This window comes from Paroedura picta, chromosome 7, assembly GCF_049243985.1.
Source record: "Paroedura picta isolate Pp20150507F chromosome 7, Ppicta_v3.0, whole genome shotgun sequence".
NCBI lineage: Eukaryota > Metazoa > Chordata > Lepidosauria > Squamata > Gekkonidae > Paroedura > Paroedura picta.
In genome coordinates, this window is record NC_135375.1 from 99,730,315 (window position 1) to 99,751,511 (window position 21,197).

General features: G+C 46.5%; 1 protein-coding gene across 1 annotated transcript in view; it reads right to left on the bottom strand.

The window, feature by feature from the left end:
* The window catches only part of LOC143841398 (low-density lipoprotein receptor-related protein 2-like), a 64,823-nt gene extending 49,513 nt beyond the window's left edge, over positions 1 to 15,310 (bottom strand). The window contains exons 1-8 of the mRNA XM_077345659.1: positions 15,148 to 15,310; positions 13,462 to 13,575; positions 10,474 to 10,593; positions 6,809 to 7,033; positions 4,508 to 4,621; positions 4,286 to 4,405; positions 2,400 to 2,525; positions 652 to 858 (exon numbers count right to left, since the gene is read on the bottom strand). Of these exons, the coding sequence (XP_077201774.1) occupies positions 652 to 858; positions 2,400 to 2,525; positions 4,286 to 4,405; positions 4,508 to 4,621; positions 6,809 to 7,033; positions 10,474 to 10,593; positions 13,462 to 13,575; positions 15,148 to 15,244 (1,123 nt within the window). The 5' untranslated portion in view covers positions 15,245 to 15,310. The remainder of the gene's footprint in view (positions 1 to 651; positions 859 to 2,399; positions 2,526 to 4,285; positions 4,406 to 4,507; positions 4,622 to 6,808; positions 7,034 to 10,473; positions 10,594 to 13,461; positions 13,576 to 15,147) is intronic.
* Between the last annotated feature and the right edge of the window lie 5,887 nt (positions 15,311 to 21,197).

Below are 21,197 nucleotides of genomic sequence, written 5' to 3' on the forward strand. Positions count from 1 at the left end.
CCAGGTGAAGAGGATGATCTGGTTTTGCCTGCGAGCCATATATTTGACACCCCTGCTTTGAGGGTATGAAGTCACTGTATTTGATTTTATTTCACACTTCCAAAGAGCCTAGAAGTAGCATGTCTTATTATTCCAACTTGGCTCTGCAGTGTAATTTCTGTCTTTCCTTTGACTCCAAATAGACTACAAACAAGTTTATCTGGGTAGAGAAGACTGCCATAAGTAATTTATTTAGTGTCTTAGCCGCTGGCCTGCACATCATACAATAGATGAGCTAGGACAACTTCAAAAACAATAATAAAAATGGGGGGGGGGGGAGTATAAAAGGACAATTATAACATACAAAGTTAGGTTAATTATAACGAATACAGGCATTTCTGCTTCATGTTCAAAGCAATTCCTTAATTTGATTGATAATTACAGAAAGGAAGTGACCTTAAATGTTATGAATGAAGTTGTGTCTGCCAGCAAAAAGTTAATACAATCCTCTACTGCAGGGGTAGTCAACCTGTGGTCCTCCAGATGTTCATGGACTACAATTCCCATGAGCCCCTGCCAGCAACGCTGGCAGGGGCTCATGGGAATTGCAGTCCATGAACATCTGGAGGACCACAGGTTGACTAGCCCTGCTCTACTGTTCCGAGGGTTTACCTGGGTAGAGAAGACTGTCATTCCCTCCGGTCACAAAGACGTGCAGTTTCTTCCCTTCATCGGCCCAATAATAAGTGTTCCTTGACAAGTCATAGGCAATGGAACTAGGTGTTGTCTGTGTCTCCACGAGTACTGTGTATTCAAGGGATCTCGGGTCCAGGAGGACAAGATCACGCTTTACAGCCAGTAGGATTCTGAGAGGCTTACCTGGAAAGAGAAATTAATGAAAATATGCATTGGATGGGCCTCTTCTTTTAAAAAATGGAGATTGAACCAAGACGATCTGCATATGACACGCCACAACTCAGCCACAGCCTCTCCAATGCTGATAGACAAATAATGTTGACAGATAATGACACTTCTTGTTTTTTAATCTGCGGCTACCTAAGAGCCGAAAAAAGTTCCTTCCCTTTCAGATCTCCAGCTTGGCGTAGTGGTTAAAGGCCTTGTGGTCCGGGTCCTGTGTACCTCAAGGACCATCTGCTTGCCTATAATCCCCAAAGAGGAACACGCTCCAATCATTCCAACAGGCTGGTGATCCCTGGCCCCAAGGAAGTCTGCCTTGCCTTGACCAGAGCCACGGCCTTTTCAGCCATGGGCCCCTACCTGGTGGAATAAGCCCCACAACAAAATCAAAGCCCTATCAGAGCTCAAGCAATTCTGTAGGGCCTGCAAAATGGAGCTCTTCTGCCAGGCTTTTGGTGGAGGCCGATAATGGGGTGTCCCTACAACCTGGGCCTATTCCTGCAAGGCAACTCACTGATGTTCCATATGTGGTTTTGACCATTTATGGTTCTTTCTTACTATTACAAATACCTTCAATGTATTTTCTTCGCTCTCTATCATTCTGCGTATGCTCATCTGAGACATCCTAGTGAGGGGCAGTATATAAAGTAAACCTTTACACCGCTCCGTGGAAGCGGTATAAATAAAGCAATAAGGGATGTGGGGGTGGGCTCAGTCCGGGATGGGGAAGAGAGCCCATTGGCCCCTTGCCCCCGTACTGATGACCCACCCACCCCCCAACCTGAGCTGCCTTCGGCCCACAGCCACCATTACGCGGCTGTCTGTCAACACGGCAGGTAGGCGGACAGCCACCCTAGTCTACCATGCAGCCCTCAGGGGGGAGGCTTTGGGGCAGGCCAAGGAACAGCCCCACCGCCTCTGCAATGCAGCAGGGCTGTCCCTTGGCCTGCCCCGAAACCAGGTGGGAGGGAGGCTTTGGGGTGGCCCAACAGACAGCCACGCCGCATTGAAGATGCAGCGGGGCTGTCCCTTGGCCCGCCCCGGGGGGGGGCAGGCTTCAGAGCTTACAATTGCCTTCCCTTTCCTCTCCCCACAACAGACACCCTGTGAGGGAGGAGAGGCTGAGAGAGCCCTGATAATACTGAGGAAGAGTTGGTTCTTCTATGCCACTTTTCTCTACCCAAAGGAGTCTCAAAGCGGCTTACATTCATCTTCCCTTTCCTCTCCCCACAACAGACACTCTATGAGGGAGGTGAGGCTGAGGGAACCCTGATATCACTACTCGTTCATAACAGCTTTATCATTGCTGTTTTGAGCCCAAGGTCACCCAGCTGGCTGCATGTGGGGGAGGAAGAGGGAATCAAACCCAGCTCACCAGATTAGAAGCCGCTGCTCGTAACCACTACATCACGCTGGCTCACCAAGAAGGGCCTTGGAAGTATTAACATGCCCCTAGAAGCAAACTGTTTTCCTGGCTGCATTCAAAACAGCCAGAGACTTACCAACAGCCTGACAACTAGTTCCACCAAGGAGCTGGTATCCTGGGATGCAGGAACAAGTAAAAGATCCAACTGTGTTCTCGCACAACTGGCTGCAAGGACTGTATGCCACTGCACACTCATCAACATCTGCAACGAAAAAAACAAGCAGGATTATCACTAAATACGAATGAGTGAGCACGCAGCGCTATGAATGGGGCTAGCAACAGGTCGCTTTTAATCTTAATCTGCCATTAATCACCAACCTTGACATTTTTATTGCCCCAATGTTTTTGGGAATGACAACTAAACCCTAAGTACTGATTTGCTTTGCTAGCAAGGAATTATCATGCTACGTATTTTGGACATTATGATGCCATTTACTAATTTGCTGCTTATTTGCTTTCTCCTTATATCTGTACTCTTATGATCCCTGTTCCATTGTTTGAGGAAGTTTGCTCACGCCTTCATTGGTCTTAAAGGTGCCACTGGACTGAAATTTTGTAGTGCTACTTCAGAACACGGCTATCCACTTACTTATTTATTATACTAGAATCAATCTCTACACTTGGCATTGTAGCGTCTCTCTGGTACAATGATATTAAATCATTTTGACAGAAAATATATTAGAGCAGGATACTTGTATGATCTCTGACTAAGCAGATCCTCTTTCATACAATGTTCCCCTCCCTGCAAGCGTACTTTTACAGGAGTTGTGCTCAGCAGGCCTTGAAGGAGAAGATATTGCCGTATGTCATTATATCCAAGCGTTGCTCTTCTTCTCGTAAAAGGCATCTAGACCCAGCTGGAAAGTTAACTGTCCTGAACCAGGGTCCACATTTTACTAGAAAACTGCCCTTGTAAATAAAATACATTTTATCCCATGTGTTCAGTAGGGAGCAGCTTTTTCTGGCTTCTGGAAATTTTATGGCATGAAGCTGTCTAAAGCAGGGGTAGTCAACCTGTGGTCCTCCAGATGTCAATGGACTACAATTCCCATGAGCCCCTGCCAGCAAACGCTAGCAGGGGCTCATGGGAATTGTAGTCCATGGACATCTGGAGGACCACAGGTCAACTACCCCTGCTCTAAAGTTCAGGGGGCCAGTCCTATTGTCTTAATGTACTAGTACAGTGCATAACCCAAGGGTAAGGACTCAACACTGCCAAACTAGTAGCTAAGCCTATATATTTGTACTTAGTTGCTACATTTTTACCCCCATACTTCCCTGGAGGCTCAGGGTGGCTGACAAAGGATTAAAATACATTTAAAAAATAAAATGTTAGGTTTTAAAAACATTGAAAATGATTAAATATAAAATAACTAAACCAGCTTCTCACCCTCTCGTTCCCCAAGTGACAAGTGGAAGAATGTATTCAGATGATATTTAGTTGAATGGGTTGCAGACAGGGAGGGCAGCAACTATAAATTGTTCCTAGGCCTCAACCTAGAGGCAGAACTGTCATGGGTCTTGCTGGGCTCTGATCTCATTTGACAGAGAATTCCACTAGACTGGGGCCAAGGCTGAAAAAGGCCCTGGTTGAAGCCAATTTTACTTCCTTGGGACCTAAGCAGATTTTGTTCAGTACAACTTAACATTCTTTGGAGGACATAATGAAAAAGGTGGTCCCATAAATATACAAATCCAGAAGTCTTTGTACAACACCAGAATTCACAGGGGTGCATTTAATTGCCTTGATATATCCATATGCAAGTCAGCAAATGCAATCCCCTTTGCTAATTCAAGGAGACTTGGTGGGATGTCTTTTGGCACTTAAATAATTAATGGCTTCAGCAAGGTATGTGCATTGGTTACAAGTTGCAGAATCTATGCCGCCCGACTTTCAGCTACTAGTGTCTGGGGAGCTGGCACCCCCACTGTAACTAGGTCTAGGTTTTACTTCAACCGTACCTGTACAATTCAGACCATTGGCATGGAGCTCCCAGCCAGGACTACATGAGCACTTCACCCCCCAGTATGTCTCGGTACATGTATCCGTGCAGCCTCCATTGTCCGTGGAACAATTCCGGCCTAGATGAAGAGATTGAGAGTTAAACATTGCTGTTTTCCAGGCTGTAGTTCACTGTGCAGAACAACATGATGGGAGACCTGAATTCAAGTGAGGGACCTTACCACAGGTGCTGGGTTCATCCGTGCCATCCTGACAGTCTCCAACTCCATTGCACATGGCCGATTCAAGAATGCATTGCTTCTCGTCACAATTCCTCATTCCCTCTGGGCAGTGAACTGCGTTCAAAGGTTGAGTTAGTCAAAATAATAGACTACTGAGTTTTAAAACTGTCTTGTACAAACATTCTCCCCGACCAAAGACTAGGTAATCTGAAGTAAATACTCATGCCCCTTTAGGTAAGCATCTAAAGCTCGACTCATTATCAGCACTCCTATTGCTGCAGCATTACATAGTCACTATGACACTGCATCCAAATAGTGACCTTTATTTGCCAGTGTTCTGGCAGAAGTGCCTGGAGAGTTAGATATGCAGGCCGTTTTGTAACCCAAGTGCTAGAGAAGTTCCATACTAGGTGGGTCTCAAGTGGCAGTTCCCAGCACTTATTTTTAGCCAACCCAGCAATTAAATATTTCAGTTTGAATTTACCCTCAGACTTTAGATCAAGACATTCCAGGAGTCCACTCTATGTACTATCCAGAGGTGGCCAAAATATGGTTCCCCAGATGTCCCTGAGCCCCTCCCAGAATGCTATAATCCATGGACATCTGCAGAGCCACAGGCCACCTCTGTACTATACTCTTCAAAATGATACAGCAGATTATTTGCAGATCTACTAAAAAGCAGAAAATGAATTCCTTCCAATATGTCATAATGATAATGTTGATGTTTTTCTAGATGGAAAAGTATCTTAGAATCTTAGAGTTGGAAGGGGCCATACAGGCCATCTAGTCCAACCCCCTGCTCAACGCAGGATCAGCCCAAAGCATCCTAAAGCATCCCATCCTAAAGCATCCCATCCCATCCTAAAGCATCCCAAAGCATTTTGCTAATATTTGACGTAATATGCTCAAAAGATAAGATGGCTTAGATATGTGGAACTGGATGCAGGGTAAAAACACTGTTGAGCTTACACTGGCAGTTAAATATTCCTTATGTAAGTAGACGACATATGAGGAAAAGTAACTTTAAGTCAAGTTTGTATGAGATTTTAAAGTTTTGCTGTTAAGTGATAAAGGACGAATGTAGAGCAGGATGGGAGAATTAATTTTTATCAGGTGATATGACCATATATGATCATGTCGACCCCCTCCCTCCCAAAATGGCCAATGATGGGCCTGGGTGGGGTGGGGAGGGGAGGGGCCCCCGGTGGGCATGTCCACAGCTCTGCTTCCCAACCATATTTTGCACTATTGAGCCACTTCTGAGGTTTCTTGAAGCCTGAAGAATGTTTCAGGGGTTTCTCGGCAGTAAAAGAGTTGAGAAAAGCTGATATAAAGGAGAATGTAACAACATTATAATGCAAGCTTTATTTACAATACTGTATTTTAAAACAAAAACATTTTAAAAAACAAGAGTCTACTGTATGCTTCTTTGTTGTCGTCCCCCCCCTCCCAATCAAGCCACAGTTGACTTATGGGGACTCCGCAGGGTGTTCCAGGCAAGATAAGTTCAGAAATGTCTCGTCATTGCCTGGTACTCCCATTCGAATACTAGCCATGACCAACCCTTCTTAACTTCTGACATCTGACAGGAGTGGGCGAGCCAGGGCTGTCCAGGGCAGAGTCTGCACTTACTTTGTTTATTCCATTGTCAATTCTGTTGAATTCAGATCGCTTTGAACTCAGATCTTCTTCTCCCCCCCCCTCCCCATTGAAACAGGAAATGTGGTTTGGGTAGTTCAGAAGGGGGGAGGGGGGGAAGCCAAGCCTCTTGCTTTCTTTTCTTGAAGGGGGGGGGGAAAGGAGCCAAGCAAGGAGCCTCTTTCTTTTCTTGGAGGGGAGGGGGAGAAGATCGAAAAAGGCAGAGAAGGGAGAAAAAAATCCAGGACCGACAGAAGTTGAGAGAAATAAGGGGCTTCTCCTTTAAGGCAAATTCATCACATGACTACCTGTGGCCAATCACGGGTCCACTACCACGGAGGAGAGCCTCAATTCAAAACAATGCGATTTTATAATATATTCAGGATTAAAGGCACTCTAAGATATTGCACAATAAAGGTAGGGTCACTCCAGATCAATCCTTCTTGCTGCAGAAGGAAATTTTAAATAGCCCCAAATCCAAACGGAAATTGCATTCTGTGTAGAGGGCAGGGACTGAATCGATCTGGGGTTGGAATAAAAGCTCCATGCAGTTTACACCCAGGTCAGGGCATGCTTCTCTAGGATAGTTTTCGACACATTTTCACCCATCCATGCACCAACTAACCTGCAAACATTTGACTTAAAGCAGACCAGATTGCTTACCGCAGACTTCATCCGATAAGTCCCCACAGTTGTCGGTGCCGTCACACTTCCAGTCTGCCATGATGCACACTCGGTTCTTGCACTGCCACTGCCCAGTCAGGCACTTATCCAGGAGACAGTTCTTTTCATCCGAGCCGTCCTCGCAGTCTACGTGCTGATCGCACACTTCCCATGGGTCGATGCACTGATTCGACCCTTGGCACTGGACTTTCTTCTCCCCGCATGCTGCAACAAGAGCATCAGAACTGACAGATCACTGTAAACTCTTCACTTCAAGGAAGCAATTGCTTCTTTTAGAATGGCAGGCTTTCTCAACCAGGGTTTCGTGAAACTCTGGGGTTTCTTGACAGCCCTGGAAGGGTTTCCCAAATGGGTGGGAGTTAATTATTTTTAAATATATTTTGCATATTTGTGAAACATTTATTGGGCGATACAAATATATATGGTCAAGTCAGTCTGCCCCCCATCCCAAAATGGCCAATGATGGGCTTGGAGAGGGTAGGGAAGGGGAGGGACTCCGGGTGGGCATGGATACAGCGACACTTCCCAGCCATATTCTGCACAATTGCACCAATTCAGGGGTTTCTTGAAGTCTGAAGAATGTTTCAGGGCTTTTTCAATGGAAAAAAGTTGTGAAAGGCAGTAGTATGGTGCTACACTGTTTTTTTCCTCAAAGGAAAAAAGCCTGAAATGCAATCTGTAGTTTCACACCAAAGAGAAGAGGCCTGATGCTCAGTGGTTATGCACATGACAAAGGCCTTCCACCTCTGCATCTCCAGTCCAGAACAGAGGTGGGCTGGAATGTTGCATGCTTCTGCATAGCAGCCTTTATCTTCCTTGGTGGTCTCCCATCCAGATACTGATCCTACTTAGCTTCTGAGCTATGAACAAGGTTAGGCTATTAAGGCAGCTACTCCTATGGCATCGACCACTTTGTTATGCAAACCAGCTTAACAGAAGAGGCAGGCCTGCAGACCTTACCAATTCAGGTTCTTTCTTTTTAAAATTCCTTTGTTTATTTTTGAGTAAAAATAGAAATAAAACGAATACAAAGTACAAACTACAATGCTACCATAAAACATCAGTAACACATGTTAGTTTGTTACTGATGTTGTAACAAATTTGTAACAAAGGTTAATTTCTCATTCTGGTCAGGAAAGCATTCCAGTTTTCAAATTTCAGACATTTGGCCATGTAGTAGACAAGTTAGCTTACATAAAAGATACATTCTCCTAATTTCTCCAGCCAAACCACCTCCTTCAGGGTTATGTCCTTTCAGTTCTGAGCAAAACTTAGCCTTAAGTATGCTATGGCATTAAGGACAAATTCACAGACATCTTTAGAAAGGAATGCCATTCAGGTTCCTTATTCCTGGTGATACACCTACCATATGCTTAATATACCTGGACTTTGCTATCATAGGTGAGCCCGATCTCATCAGATTGCCAAAGCTAAGGAAGCTAAGGACTGGCTCATATTTGGAGGGAAAACTACAAAGGAAGACCAGGATTATGATGGGAAGACAAACCACCTCTGAACATCTTGAAAACCCTATGGGGTCGCCATAAATCAACTGACTTGATGGTCATCCTACCTTCCGCTTAGTATATACCTATCATATGTCTAACAGAGGTCTTCGTCCCTACTTCCTTTCCTGAAACCAGTGAAGCAACACTTTTGGACAAGCAGTAATCACGAATTTGCCCAGGAATGAACTACATTCCACCCCAGGAAGATACAACATCAGCTTTCATTGCTTAGACTTGCAAACTGCTCAAAAGATAGGGATGCCAGACCACCAGTCATGGCAGGAGCCCTCAGCTCTGAAGCCCCACTTCCCTGCCACAAAACAGCTGGCTGGCAGGGGGACTTGCTGCAAAAATAAGGGGGGGAAACACTTGACATTTTAGTGATGTGTCTATGTGACGCCAATGTGACACAGGCATGTCGGAGCAATACTCTGGTTCTGGAGCAAAAACTCTAGGGAAGAAGCCAATTTTACCATATAGTTTATGCTCAAAAACTAAAGTGTTGCCCCAACATCTCTTGGAAGTCATGTGAGCACATTACTGAAAATTCAGGTGAGACTCCCTCCTCCCCACCCCCCACAGCTGCCCGGAGGGGCCTGGCACCCTATCATAACTTTTTAAAAAATGTGCCCTATAAGACATTAAAACTAAATGTCTCTCTCCAACATATCTTTTCATTGCCATCTCTCCCCTCACCCGAGGGAAGAATAATGTTCCTAAAATAACTCTGGATGCGTTAAGCGTTAAAGGCCAAACTAAATCTAAAACGGCTTTCGCTTCTGAAATTTGTGAAGCATCAAGGGCTGTTTCTAAAAGGCCGCATGATATAGAACACATTTTTAACAAGCAAATACAGTAAATGAAGATGAAGCCATCATTCTAGTGGGGGGTGGTTAATGGTATGCCAGAAAAGATTCTTCCTGTTCCTTAGGTAGGCAAGAAAAGTTGGTGGCCTGAAGAAGGGCCTGTCAAACACCCCAGCTTCAAACTAATGAACTGAGAGAACATTCCAGGCAATGTCAATTCGGGAAGCATCTTCTCCTCCATTTCCGATCAAGTCACAGTTGACTTAGGGGGGACACCATAGAGCTGAGAGTCAGTGTGAGAACCAGCGTGCTGTAGTGGTTCAAGAGCAGCGGACTCTAACCTGGAGAACTGGGTTGGATTCCCCACTCCCCCACATGCAGCCAGCAGGGTGACCGTAGGCCAATCACAGCTTGATCTGAGCTGCTCTCTTAGAGCTCTCTCAATCCCACCTACATCACATGGTGTCTGTTGTGGGGAGAAGAGGGGAAAGGTGTTTGCAAGCCACTTTGGGTCTCCTTCAGGTAGGGAAAAGCAGGGTATAAAAAACCCAGCTCTTCTTGCTTCTGGCTATCTAGGCAGGTTTTGAAGCTGAGCTAGGCAGGTCCAAAGCACTGGAAAAAACAATTCACTTTAATACTCAAATACCTAAGTGTTGGTCCTATCCCTAGGGCTCACAGCTATTCCTTGAATCTTCAGTAACATATGAAGTTTTTATGTTCTCTGTATCTCATCTCCCTTCGGGGGCTACCTCCAAGAACTGCAGACCAGTTTTACATGTTAAAACACGCCTGCCGGAAAACATCAATTCCTCCTCTTGCAAAAAGGTGATTGCAGCAGAACGGTTGAAAAACACAAATAGCATCACATGTTAAAAGCTCCTCTGAAATCACCTGTCTAGACAGGGCCTGGAAGGCTTTCTCACAGCTGTAGCTCTTTCAGCAAGAGAGAGGAGTTCTACATTTTCGCTGCTGACTTCCAAGTTCAGTGGAGTTGACTTCCAGATGTGCTGCCCTCATGTCAGAGATGGCTGGCACTGGAAACAATGTTTCCTATGGTTTGGGTTGCCAGCACAGAGGGAGGTGTCCTGTACCTTAATGCATAGAAATGGACAGCTGAAGCTTTTCATGGCATGGAGGCAAGTTAATCCGGTAAACATCCCACCAACCTTCTGTTAAAGGGGCAGGACACTTTCCTTCAGGTAACAGCTTATGAATAGGCATTCCCTTCTTGCATGGGATCCTAGGGGTGGCAAGTTTTAATGTTGAAGTTTATGCCTGCATGGCAACGGCTGGGCTCCTCCAGCTACGAAAGGAGTCTTTTTATACGTACCACAGTTCTTTTCATCTGAGCCGTCCATGCAGTCAACGACGCCATCACAAACCCAGGTAGAAAGAAGGCAGCGCCCGTCCCTGCATTGCCATGTCTGTGGGTCACCATGACATGGTTCTCCTGGAGAGGGAAAAATAGAGTAGCATTTGGTTTGTTTTAATAGCTTCTCATTTAGCTGGGAGAAAAGTCCGGCGGCTCTTAATGTGACAATGGGGCCATCAGTTCTCTTACTCAGAGACTGTTCAGCAAGTATATTATGACAAGAGCTCAAGGGAGTCCAGGTACTGGATAGAGTAAATTCTATCAGACACATAAGCAACACTGTCCTGAAGATGTTAGAGAAATGAACAAATTAGAGCACTTATGTCTGAGATAAACAGTGGCCAACTTCTCCGAAGCGCAAGAGATAATGTTTAGAGTAGGGATGGACGCAAAACATTTTTGCAGTAGAGTTTATGGCTGCACCATGAACTGATAGGCCAGTTCATGAACCAAATTAGTTTGTGAGGCTGGTATCCCTAGCTGAGAGTTACAAGGACACTGGATCCAGTACAAGGACTGTGCATAGCCTGCCCGAGGATTTCCACTTGCCCTGGCAGCCGTTTCCGACCCCGGGGAAATAGATTCTCAGGTCTTGCTAGGATTGCCAACCTCCTGGAGGTGCCTGGAAATCTCCCAAAGTTACAGGTGATCTCCAAATCACAGATCACTTCCACTGACAAGAACTGCTGCTTTGCATGGTGGGCTTTATGGCAGCTGAGATGAATGTTTCCTTGTTTTACTCAGGTACTGCATGCACAAAAATGAAGCCAACATCTTATTTAGCAAGCATTTATTTTTAGCGACGCCATGAACACTGTATAAATGTGGTTTCTAGGGGTCTGGCCAGGAGGCATGGCCAGCTGACACCACTCCTGGTGTTACTCAAAGTCTGTAGAATATTTCAGGAGTTTCTCCACGATCAAAAGGTTGAAAAAGGAATTAAAGTTTCTGAATTCCCATGCCAGGAACTCCCATGCCTCTTACTCAGGATTCTGCAGAACAACCTAAGCATTCAAGCCCCAGACATTTAAATCACACACAGATTTGGACAACATGAAATGCCAAAGTCACTGGTTATGCGCTCCTTGACTCCGGAACTACTGGTCTTCACTTAGTTTAATCTTTGTATGGCATCACAAGCTCAAAAATTCTTGTCTGTAAGACTGAGACATTAGCCAAACTGTTGAAATGGCAGTAGTTTATAAGGTGGTTTATTGAGCTTAAAATCCACATTAATGATGGGTTAGGGAGAAAGATCTGCTTGCATTTCTCAAGCAAATGTTTGTTCTGGACTGCAGGCAGGCACATCTGTTTTGTGTCAGCAGCTGTCCTAGCACAGGCAAATATGTACTGACAACCACTCAATTTGTCCTTCTGTGGACTCTGCACCTGTGGTTTTGACCACTGAAAAAATCATGTTTATGAAAGATTAAGGCAGATAAAGTTCATTTATCTCTGGAGCCATCAGAATTCTGTGTGTCCAAAGGTGGGAGGATGGAGGAGAAAAGGCACAAAGGCCTATACTTCCATTCGAGATCACTAATAAAATAAAATGCTTGTTAAATAATAACTTAATTTCATTTTTGTGTGTGCAGTACCTTGCCTGAGCAAATCAAGGACGTGCACCTGGAGGTGGTAACAGCCATATTCCTGCATTTCCCCCACCTGTTATGTTAAAGTAAGGAGGCTTTCAGTACCAATAGACTTTTGCAAGTTTGTAAAAAACTACCGAGCTAGCTGCCATCATTGTCACTATCAGCCATCTAAATCCTTTTTTTTAATATAGTTTTATTATTTATTATTATATAAAGCATTTACAGAAAAATTAAGAAAAAAGCGACCAGCTGATATGGTTTGCCATCTCTTTTAACATACATATTCAGTTCCCATCACATATTATTCCTAATCTAGAAGTTTTTACCATTTTTCTTAGCAAAGTGATTGTTAATACATATGAGAATATGATCTGTTATAAGAATATATTCTGTTATTATCTTAAATGATATAAGGTCAGTCCCCTTCATAAATTGGCCCTGACCTAGGAGTTACTACTGCCGTCTTGTTAATACCTATGAAGTATAGTTTGTCATCCTCTTTTAGCATACATATTAACATACATATTCAATTCCCATCACATATTGATCCTGATCTAGGAGTTATTACCATCTTTCTAGCCATCTAAATCCTGACTCTGCTCCTTTTCAAGACAGGCTTGATCTCCTTGGGGGCCAAGGAAGAGCTTTCCTCCAGGCCAAATTGGCCCAGGGAACCTGGAGGTTTTTAACCTAGAGTAGGGGGTCACTGGGGGAGGGGAGTTAGGTAACGTTGTGAGTTTCCTGCATTGTGAACTGGATTGGAGCAACATGACCCCCGGGGTCCCTTCCAGGTCTATGTTTCCTGAGTGCAGCTGCTTTGCAAGTTGTTCTTGCCTTTTAAGCCTGGGAAATGCAAGACTACAAAGTTGCTTTATCCCATTGGTGCAACAAAGTCCACAAGGTCTATGCTGCCTTGCATGGAGAAAGACTATTCTGCTTATATTCAGACTGCTAAAGATAAAGCAGATTTCACTGCTCGAAAGGAGTATCCGGGGGGGGGGGGGGAGAACACCCCCGCTGCATATCTAGGTAATTATTTGTTCCCACATACTGAATTCATAAGTTCATGAGCATTACATTGAAGCTAGCTCACTGCCAGGTCCTCCTCTGTGTGAGAACATCAGCCCTGTTGTGCCTAATCTTGTTGAAATGCTTCTGGCAGCTCAGTGACAGGAAGTGAGTGCTGGCACAAAATGGCCGCCATGGGCTACTACAAGACATGCCCTCCAAGCTGGCAACCAAATTGGGAATCACTACCAGAGAAGTTGTTTCTGAACTGTTGGATCATTCGGTGAGGTGAAGCAGCAGCTCTTCAATTGGCAAGCCTGTAACCAAGGTCTGTCAGACTTACCACAGACTTCATCTGACCCATCAGGGCAATCCTGTTCACCGTTACAAAGCCATGTGAAAGGGATACATTTATCTTCACACACAGCTTGCCCGAAGGCATTGCAAGAGCGTCTGTCTGCAGGGAAAACAACAGCAAAGATGTCTTCAGAAGCTGCCTACCCCTTCCTGAGAGAATAGAAGGACAGTTGGTTTGTATACTCTACTTTTCACTACCTGAAGGAGTCCTAAGGTGGCTTACAAACCCTTCCTCTTCCCACAACAGTAGCCTTGTGAGGTAGGTGGGGCTAAGAGAGCTCTAAGAGAACTGTAACTGACCAAGATCACCCAGCTCTACTCATTAAATTTGCAGATGACACCAAATTAGGAGAAGTTGCAAACACCTCAAAAGTTAGAGACAGAGTTCAACGAGATCTGAACATGCTTGAAAAATGGGCAAATGAGAACAAGATGTAATTTAGTAGGAAGTGCGGAATTCAACATCTGGGTCACAAAAATGAGAAGCATGCACATAGGATGGGAGATACACTTCTGGAGGGCAGTGTACATGAACAAGATCTTGGGATATTGGTGATATATAAGGAGATAATATGATGGAGTGGTAAAGAAGATGAGTGCAGTCTTGTGCTGCATCAACAGAGACATCACATCAAAAATCACAAGACGTCATAGCCCCGCTGTACACTGCATTGGCCAGACCACATCTGGAGTACTGTGTGCAGTTCAGGAGGCCTCACTTCAAAAAGGATGTGGACAAAATTGAAGAGGGTGCAGAGGAGAGCAACAAGGATGATCCCAGGCCCGGGAACCAAGCCTTGAGAGGAACGGCTGAGAGACTTGGGAACGTTCAACCTGGAAAAGACGAGGGGACATGCTGCCTTTTAAGTATTTGAAAGGTATTTCAGAGGGCAGGGAGCAGTTCCTGTGTGCGGCAGAGTAAAGAACCCTCATTTGGGGCATATGAGAGCCATGTTGGTGTAGAGGCTTTGATTCTAATATGGAGACTTTGGGGTAGTCAGTTTTCTTAGAGCTATTCTCTCAGCCTCACCAACCTCGCAGGGCGTCTGTTGCAGCGAGAGGAAGAGAAAGATTTGGGACTCCTTCCGGTAAGTAGTGAAAAGTGGGGTATAAAAAAACAGCTCTTCATGGCACTAGGACAGCCAAATAGGCTACCCCGTTTACAATCCCCATTGGCACCAGAAGCCTCCACAGCCAAGCTCCAGGTGGTAACAGAGGAAATCAGCTCCTCTAGAGAAAGTAGCCACCTAGGAAGGGGGACTCTATAGGCCCCTCCCCAAACCCCACCCTCCTCAGACTCCACCCCCCTAAATTTCCTGGTATTTCTCAACTTTGGGTTGGGAATACCTAGTTGCCAACTCTGGGTTGGGAATACCTAAAGCCCCCTAGGGTGGAGCCAGGAGTGGGTGGGATTTGGAGCAGGGAGGGACCTTAATGGAGCATGAGGCTACGGAGCCCTCCCTCCAAAGTAGCAATTTTCTCCAAGGGAGCTGGTCCCATTAGACTGAGGATGCGCTATACAGCCGAAGGCTCTGCAGGTCCCACCTGAGGACTTGGCATCCCCAGCCATTGGCCCCAAACCGCTCCCTCCCCCTACTCCCCTCAGGAGCGCCACGAGCCCGCCTCCAGTCGGCCCCTTCCAACTTCCCTGCGTGGCCCTCGAGAGCCTCACCTTGGCCAAGGAGCAGACTCCCCCAGCCACGCGCCCCAGCCAAGAACAGCAGCAGCAGCAGCAAGAGCGCCAAAGCTTGGCGCGCAGGACGCCCCATTGCGCAGCGGGCAGCGACGCGGGCCGGACCAGCAGCCACGCAAGAGAAGCCGGGAGCGGGCGTGGAGAGAAACCATAAAGCGGCCCGGCCGCCGGGCCACGTTTTTATTTCCCCGCGCCCGAGCGCCATTGGGCAAGGGGCCGCGCGCGCTAATCAGCCCCAGGGGGCAGCCCCGGCCGCGCGCCTCGGCCAACCCCCGGGCGCCTTGCGGAGCCGCGATCCTGAGCTCCCTAGCGGAGAGACTCTGGTTGCGATCCTAAATGCTGGCTTCCTTGGAAATAGGCTCAAGCGGGTAGCCGTGTTCATCTGAAGCAGCGGGATAAGTTGAGAGTTCAGGGGCACCTTTAAGGCCAACAGAGTTTTAGTCAAGGTGTGAGCTTTCGTGTGCACGCGCACTTCTTCTGAGACAATGTCACACACACCCCAACTTGGAAAAGGCAACAGAGAAGACATTTTATTTATTAATTTCCTTTTATTTTTACCCCGCCTTTCTCCCCAAGAGAGGACCCCCCCCTCCTGTAAAATCCTCCGGTTTACCCTCACAACAACCCTGTGAGGTAGGTTAGGGTGAGAGTGCGTGACTCTCCCAGCCAGCTTCCGTGGCAAGAGTGGGGGATTCGAACCTGGGGCGACCGGAGACGAGCCCGACGCTCTTAAACGCCGCTCCAGAAAGAGACCGAAGGGGTCACTCGTTAGTACGGGCGCATGAGCCAAACCAGATTTAAAGCGTCGATCTTCTTATTGGCCATTCCAGTGCCAGCCAATGATACCCAAAAACCTCTGTCGGAATTATGGGTGCCGGTTTCCACAATACTCAGCAGCAGGGGGTGAGAGGTCGGGTTGCCAGATCCAGGCTGAGAGAACCTGGAGATTTTGGGGTGGAGACTGGGGAGGACAGGGACCTCTGGAGTCCATCTCCAAAGCAGCCATTTTCTCCAGGGGAAGTGATCTCTGGAGATGAACTGTAATTCTGGGGATCCCTGGAGTTTGGCATCGCAGGGAAGTCTGTTACTCTGTAAAGAACAGTTGAATTCATGTGCTAATAAAATCAGAGTCCAGTAGCACCTTTAAGACCAACTAAGATTTATTCAAGGCTGCTTGCTGCTTGCTATTGAACTCAAGGCTATTTACTCCTGAGAAAACCTTCACAGGCTCTGACTGTAACCCAGCCCCACACAACCATATTTGGCAACTAATTCAGTAGAATGTATGTACTTTTATTATGGAAGGGTGCTGATAGAAAGGCTGCGAGTCCTGTGGACACTTAGTCCGAAATTGGGGCCCAAGCTGCTGAAGAGATCTGTGGAGGATCAGGCTGCACCCCCCCCCCCCGCTTTCCAGCCCTGTGCCTACTCAGAAGTAAGTTCCACTAAGCTCAGCTGGTCTGACTCACAAGTAAGTATGTGCAAGTTGCAGCCATAGAAGTGACATGTCTCCAGCAGAGCCTAGAAGAATTATGATAACGCAGTAGAGATAAAGGAGGCCTGAGTTTTAATTCCTTCCCCCAGTGAACTGGACTTGATTCTCCACTCTGTCACATGCAGCCAGCTTGGGTGACTCTGGGCCAGTCCCAGTTCTCTCAGAGCTCTCTCAACCCCACTTACCTCACAGGGAGTCTGTTGCAGGGGGAGAAAGGAAAGGTAATTCTAAACTGCTTTGGGACTCTCAGTAGTAAAAGCTGGATACAAAACCCCAGCTATTATTGTTATTATATTCTTTTGCTGTTAACTTAGAGCAGTGGTTCTCAACCTTCCTAACACCCCGACCCTTTAATACAGTTCCTTATGTTGTGGTGACCCCCAACCATAAAATGATGCAAGTGTTGTTTCACAGAAATTAAACCGAAACTGACCAATGGCATGAAGATCCATTGTTCATGATTGTATATAAATTGTTTTTTTTCCCCCGGGGTTTCTCAGTTCAGTTCTGCCTCTTGTTCCACCGATCTCACTCTTTTTCGCTGCTCCAGACAGATGAAAGCTCTATCTCAAACTACCCCACAAGGTTGTTGTGTGAATGCCCTCCCCCTCCCTGGCCCAGCTGCTTGCCCTGCCACGACCCGTGAAAGTGTCGTTTGACCCCCAAAAGTGGACTGGGCTGCTTTTGTGAGCGGTTGTGCTGAACTCAGGATTGGATACAGTGTTAATAGCTTGAAATGTAATTAGCACACAAACACTTCTAGGCAGATTCAGTTGTGTAGCACTGTTGGTCTGAAGCAGCAGAACAAAGTTGTGAATCCTGTGGCACCTTTAAGACCAACAAAGTTTTATTTTGGGCATGCCCACCAAATTGTATACCTTTGTTGTCCTTAACACTGCCACTAGACTCAATCTTTGTTCTCCTCCTAGGCACAGACTGACTAGAACATATTAATTTTGTGCTGCAGAATTATCTAGGCGCTGCAGTTCTGCCTATGTACCCATGGTCGTGCTTGTTTGCCTACCAAATGTATAAAATTAGTTGGTTAAATGCTGATGTAGAACACTTCTATCCTGCATTATTTTTTTTGGCCTCAAGGTGACTAACAAGAGCAGTAACGAAACAAAGTCTGAGTCCCGGGACACCTTTAAGACTAGCACAGTTGAATTCTGGGGACAAGTTTCTGTGTGCAGGAATGCCGCTTCAGCAACAGTGGACAGGCAAAAGGTAAGCTATCATGGTATCAGGAATGATATGCAGCTTTTTCTTTGATAGCCCATATTCTGCACACAATAGATATTGCGCTTTCAATGCACTTTAGAAGTAGATTTTCCTGTTCTGCACAGGAAAATCCAGCTGCCAAAGCACATTGATAGTGTATTATCCTATGTGTGCGAAATAAGGCATGCATTCCTAGATCTCGGGAGCCAAGTGACGGCCCCCCAAGTAGGTGAGTGTTGCTACGCAGAGACAGGCAACGGCAAATCACCGTGATGGGTCGCCGTAATTTGACTGCCACTTGATGGCAAAAGAAGAAAAAGATACATACGTTAATTTAATGTCCATTGAATGCCAGGTGGGACTTTTGGGGGGACCAAGCACTAGAACATGCTTTCTCAAACAGGGTTTTGTGAAATCCTGGAGTTTCTTGATGGCCCTGGAAGGGCTTCTCAAATGGGTGGGAGTTAATTTTTACTATATTTGCTAAATTTGTTAAACATTTATCAAGTGATTGGACCATATATGGTCATGTCAACTTGCCTTCCCCTCCCATCATGGCCAATGATGGGCCTGGAGGGGGTGGGAAGGGGAGGGGCCCGGGGTGGACATGCTTCCCAACCATATTCTGCACAATTGGGGTTTCTCGAAGCCTGGAGAAAGTTTCTGGGATTTCTCAATGGTAAAAAGGTTGAGAAATGCTGCCCTAGAAAGTTATTGGTGCCTTGACAACTGGAGGGAGATGGTGTCGAGACACTTGATATAATCTAAGCCCCAGCAGCACAGATAGAAGAAGAGCTGTTTTTTTTATACCTTGCTTTTTGCTACCTGAAGCGGCTTACAAACACCTTTCCCTTGCTCTCCAACAACAGAAATCAATTCCCCAGGAGAAAGTGGCTGCTTTGGAGGGTAGACTCAATAGCAGGGGTGGGCAAACTGTGGCCCTCCAGATGTCCATGGACTATAATTCCCATGGGCTCATGGGAATTGTAGTCCATGGACATCTGGAGGGCCACAGTTTGCCCACCCCTGCTCAATAGCATTATACTCTACTGAGGTCTGTCCCCACCCCAAATTCTGCCCACTCCTGGCTCCACCCCCCGCAGAGTCTACAGGTATTTCCTAACCCAGAGCTGACAGGCCTAGCCCCCATTAACGCCTGCTGAGCACTGGGGAACAACAAACAACCCTGGCCAGTTTTGTAGGAAAACATATTGATCTCTTGCTCTGTCCAGAAGCTAGTAGAGATTCATTTGGAGGACTTTCAGTTCAACCATAGGCAGGGTCCTTCTTAGCACGTAGCAGAGTGTGACTCTCCCCTCAAGCATGCGTTGTTGGTTCTAGGGTGATGCAGTTTCCATTGATTGAGCACCACTATCATGGCTTGCAGGGACTGGCATCCTCCCTTTCCAAAGACAGTTCCAGGACTGTGTGGAGTACCAGGAACCAGCTCCTCTCTGCAGGTGGGAGGTGCTCTTTACCTGCTTCTGTGACAGGAGCTGCTGGATTTTCGCCTCCTGCTTTAATAAAAATGTTACCCACTAGATGGCGCTTGTGGCATAAACAGCTGGGAAAGGAAGGTCAGACAGGAGTATCACAGTAGCAATTCCCAGTACGGTGTCCTACAAGTCCAAATTTCCTTGGTGTGGTGACCCAGTCAGGGCTGTCCCAAGGTTTTGGGGGCATCCTTGGCAAACTATGACCTCGTCACCTGCCTCGTTCAGCATTTAATTTGGTACAGTAATTACCCAGATGTTTTGGAGACAACATCGTACAAAGCGGGTGGCTTCCCCAGCGTGAACCCCAATTAAGCAGCATTATTCCAATGTCATGGCCTTTGCTGAGGGAAGTCACATCCCAGCCTCTGGCCACAGTCTCTCCTGCTCCATTACTCCCTCTACCCCCCCCCCCCAGGGATGAAGACTGTCACTGTAACCATCAGAACACATTTTACTTGATCAACGGGTACATTCAAGGGCACAAAAAACATTCCAACTGATGTGCAACATAGAACAGGGTTGGCCAAACGGTGGCTCTCCAGATGTTCATGGACCACAATCCTCATGAGCCCCTGCCAGCACATGCTGGCAGGGGCTCATGGGAATTGTAGTCCATGGACATCTGGAGAGCCAGTCAGGCTACCCCTGACCTAGAAGCTACTGTTTTCAGGGTCATGCCAGTTTCCAGAATACGAAAGAGAGGAGTGGAAGAGCAGGAACTCCCTTTGGGAGGATTGACCCACGTTCCACTTTCAGAGGCTTCCCGACCCACTTCTGGTCAGGCCTTTTCTGCAGTTGCAATTTGCCGGCACATTGGTCGGATCTGAAATCTCATCCTTTGAGACGGGAAATAGTGGAGGAAGCCAACAAGACTCTCTTGAGCTTCCACTTTAGGTAATCAAGAATTCCCTCCCAGGGGACTGGGGGACGACGACTGGTTTTAGCAGCATTCCCAAACCACGCACAAAACAGGGAGTGCGTTCAACGCTGTGTCTGACCTGTGAGATTTTTGTGCGGAATGCTTGTAATTGCACAGAGCAATAAGACGGCCATTGCGCCGTTTTTTCCGTGTGTGGAAAGGGTCTCAATGGATTTCTGAATGCACCTTTTGCCACCCTGTGTGTGCCAGTGTTTGTTCTGAAGGCATTCTAGTTGCTGGGGGGAGCAGTCTGTAAGACAAGTTGTGATTGGACAAGCCGACCTTGGGCAGGTTGGCCTGTTTGCTTGGTGCATCCCCTGAGACAGAGCAGGCCAATACACAGAATTTGGTGAGTTTCCAAAGACACAGATGAAAGCTGATTCTCTCTTCCAGTCTCAGGGGTTTTGCTTCAAGGGTAGCACTCTCCACAAAAAAACAGCCTGTGGTCAAGGAAGGAACAGGCAGCTGAGTTCAGATGGCGAGACAGAGCAGACCACCCTTCCCTTTGCAAAAATCCAAATCTGACCATTTTCTCCTAGCCGGCCCAGTTGTGTCCTGCTGATGGAAAAGTCCACTCTCAAGTGACTTGCACTGAGACGGGGATGATGTCACTGGATTCCTCGTTTGGTTATGCAATGAGATTTCTGGAAGAGGCTAAGTAATTTGGTTCTGGGATGCTGGCCCAGCACTGTTACTTCATCAGGGATAACTGAGGTCATGTAACAGAGATTTCTGCATCATACGAGCGATGAGGGCCGTATTTTAGAGCCAAGCAGCCCAGAGCAAAAGAACTCCAAAGTCAGGGGGAATCATAATCAGTTTCGAAGGCCCACTTGCAGCATTAAATTGGGGGGGGGGTGTTTTTAAAATGCCAAACGGGTGTTTTTTAAAAAAATAA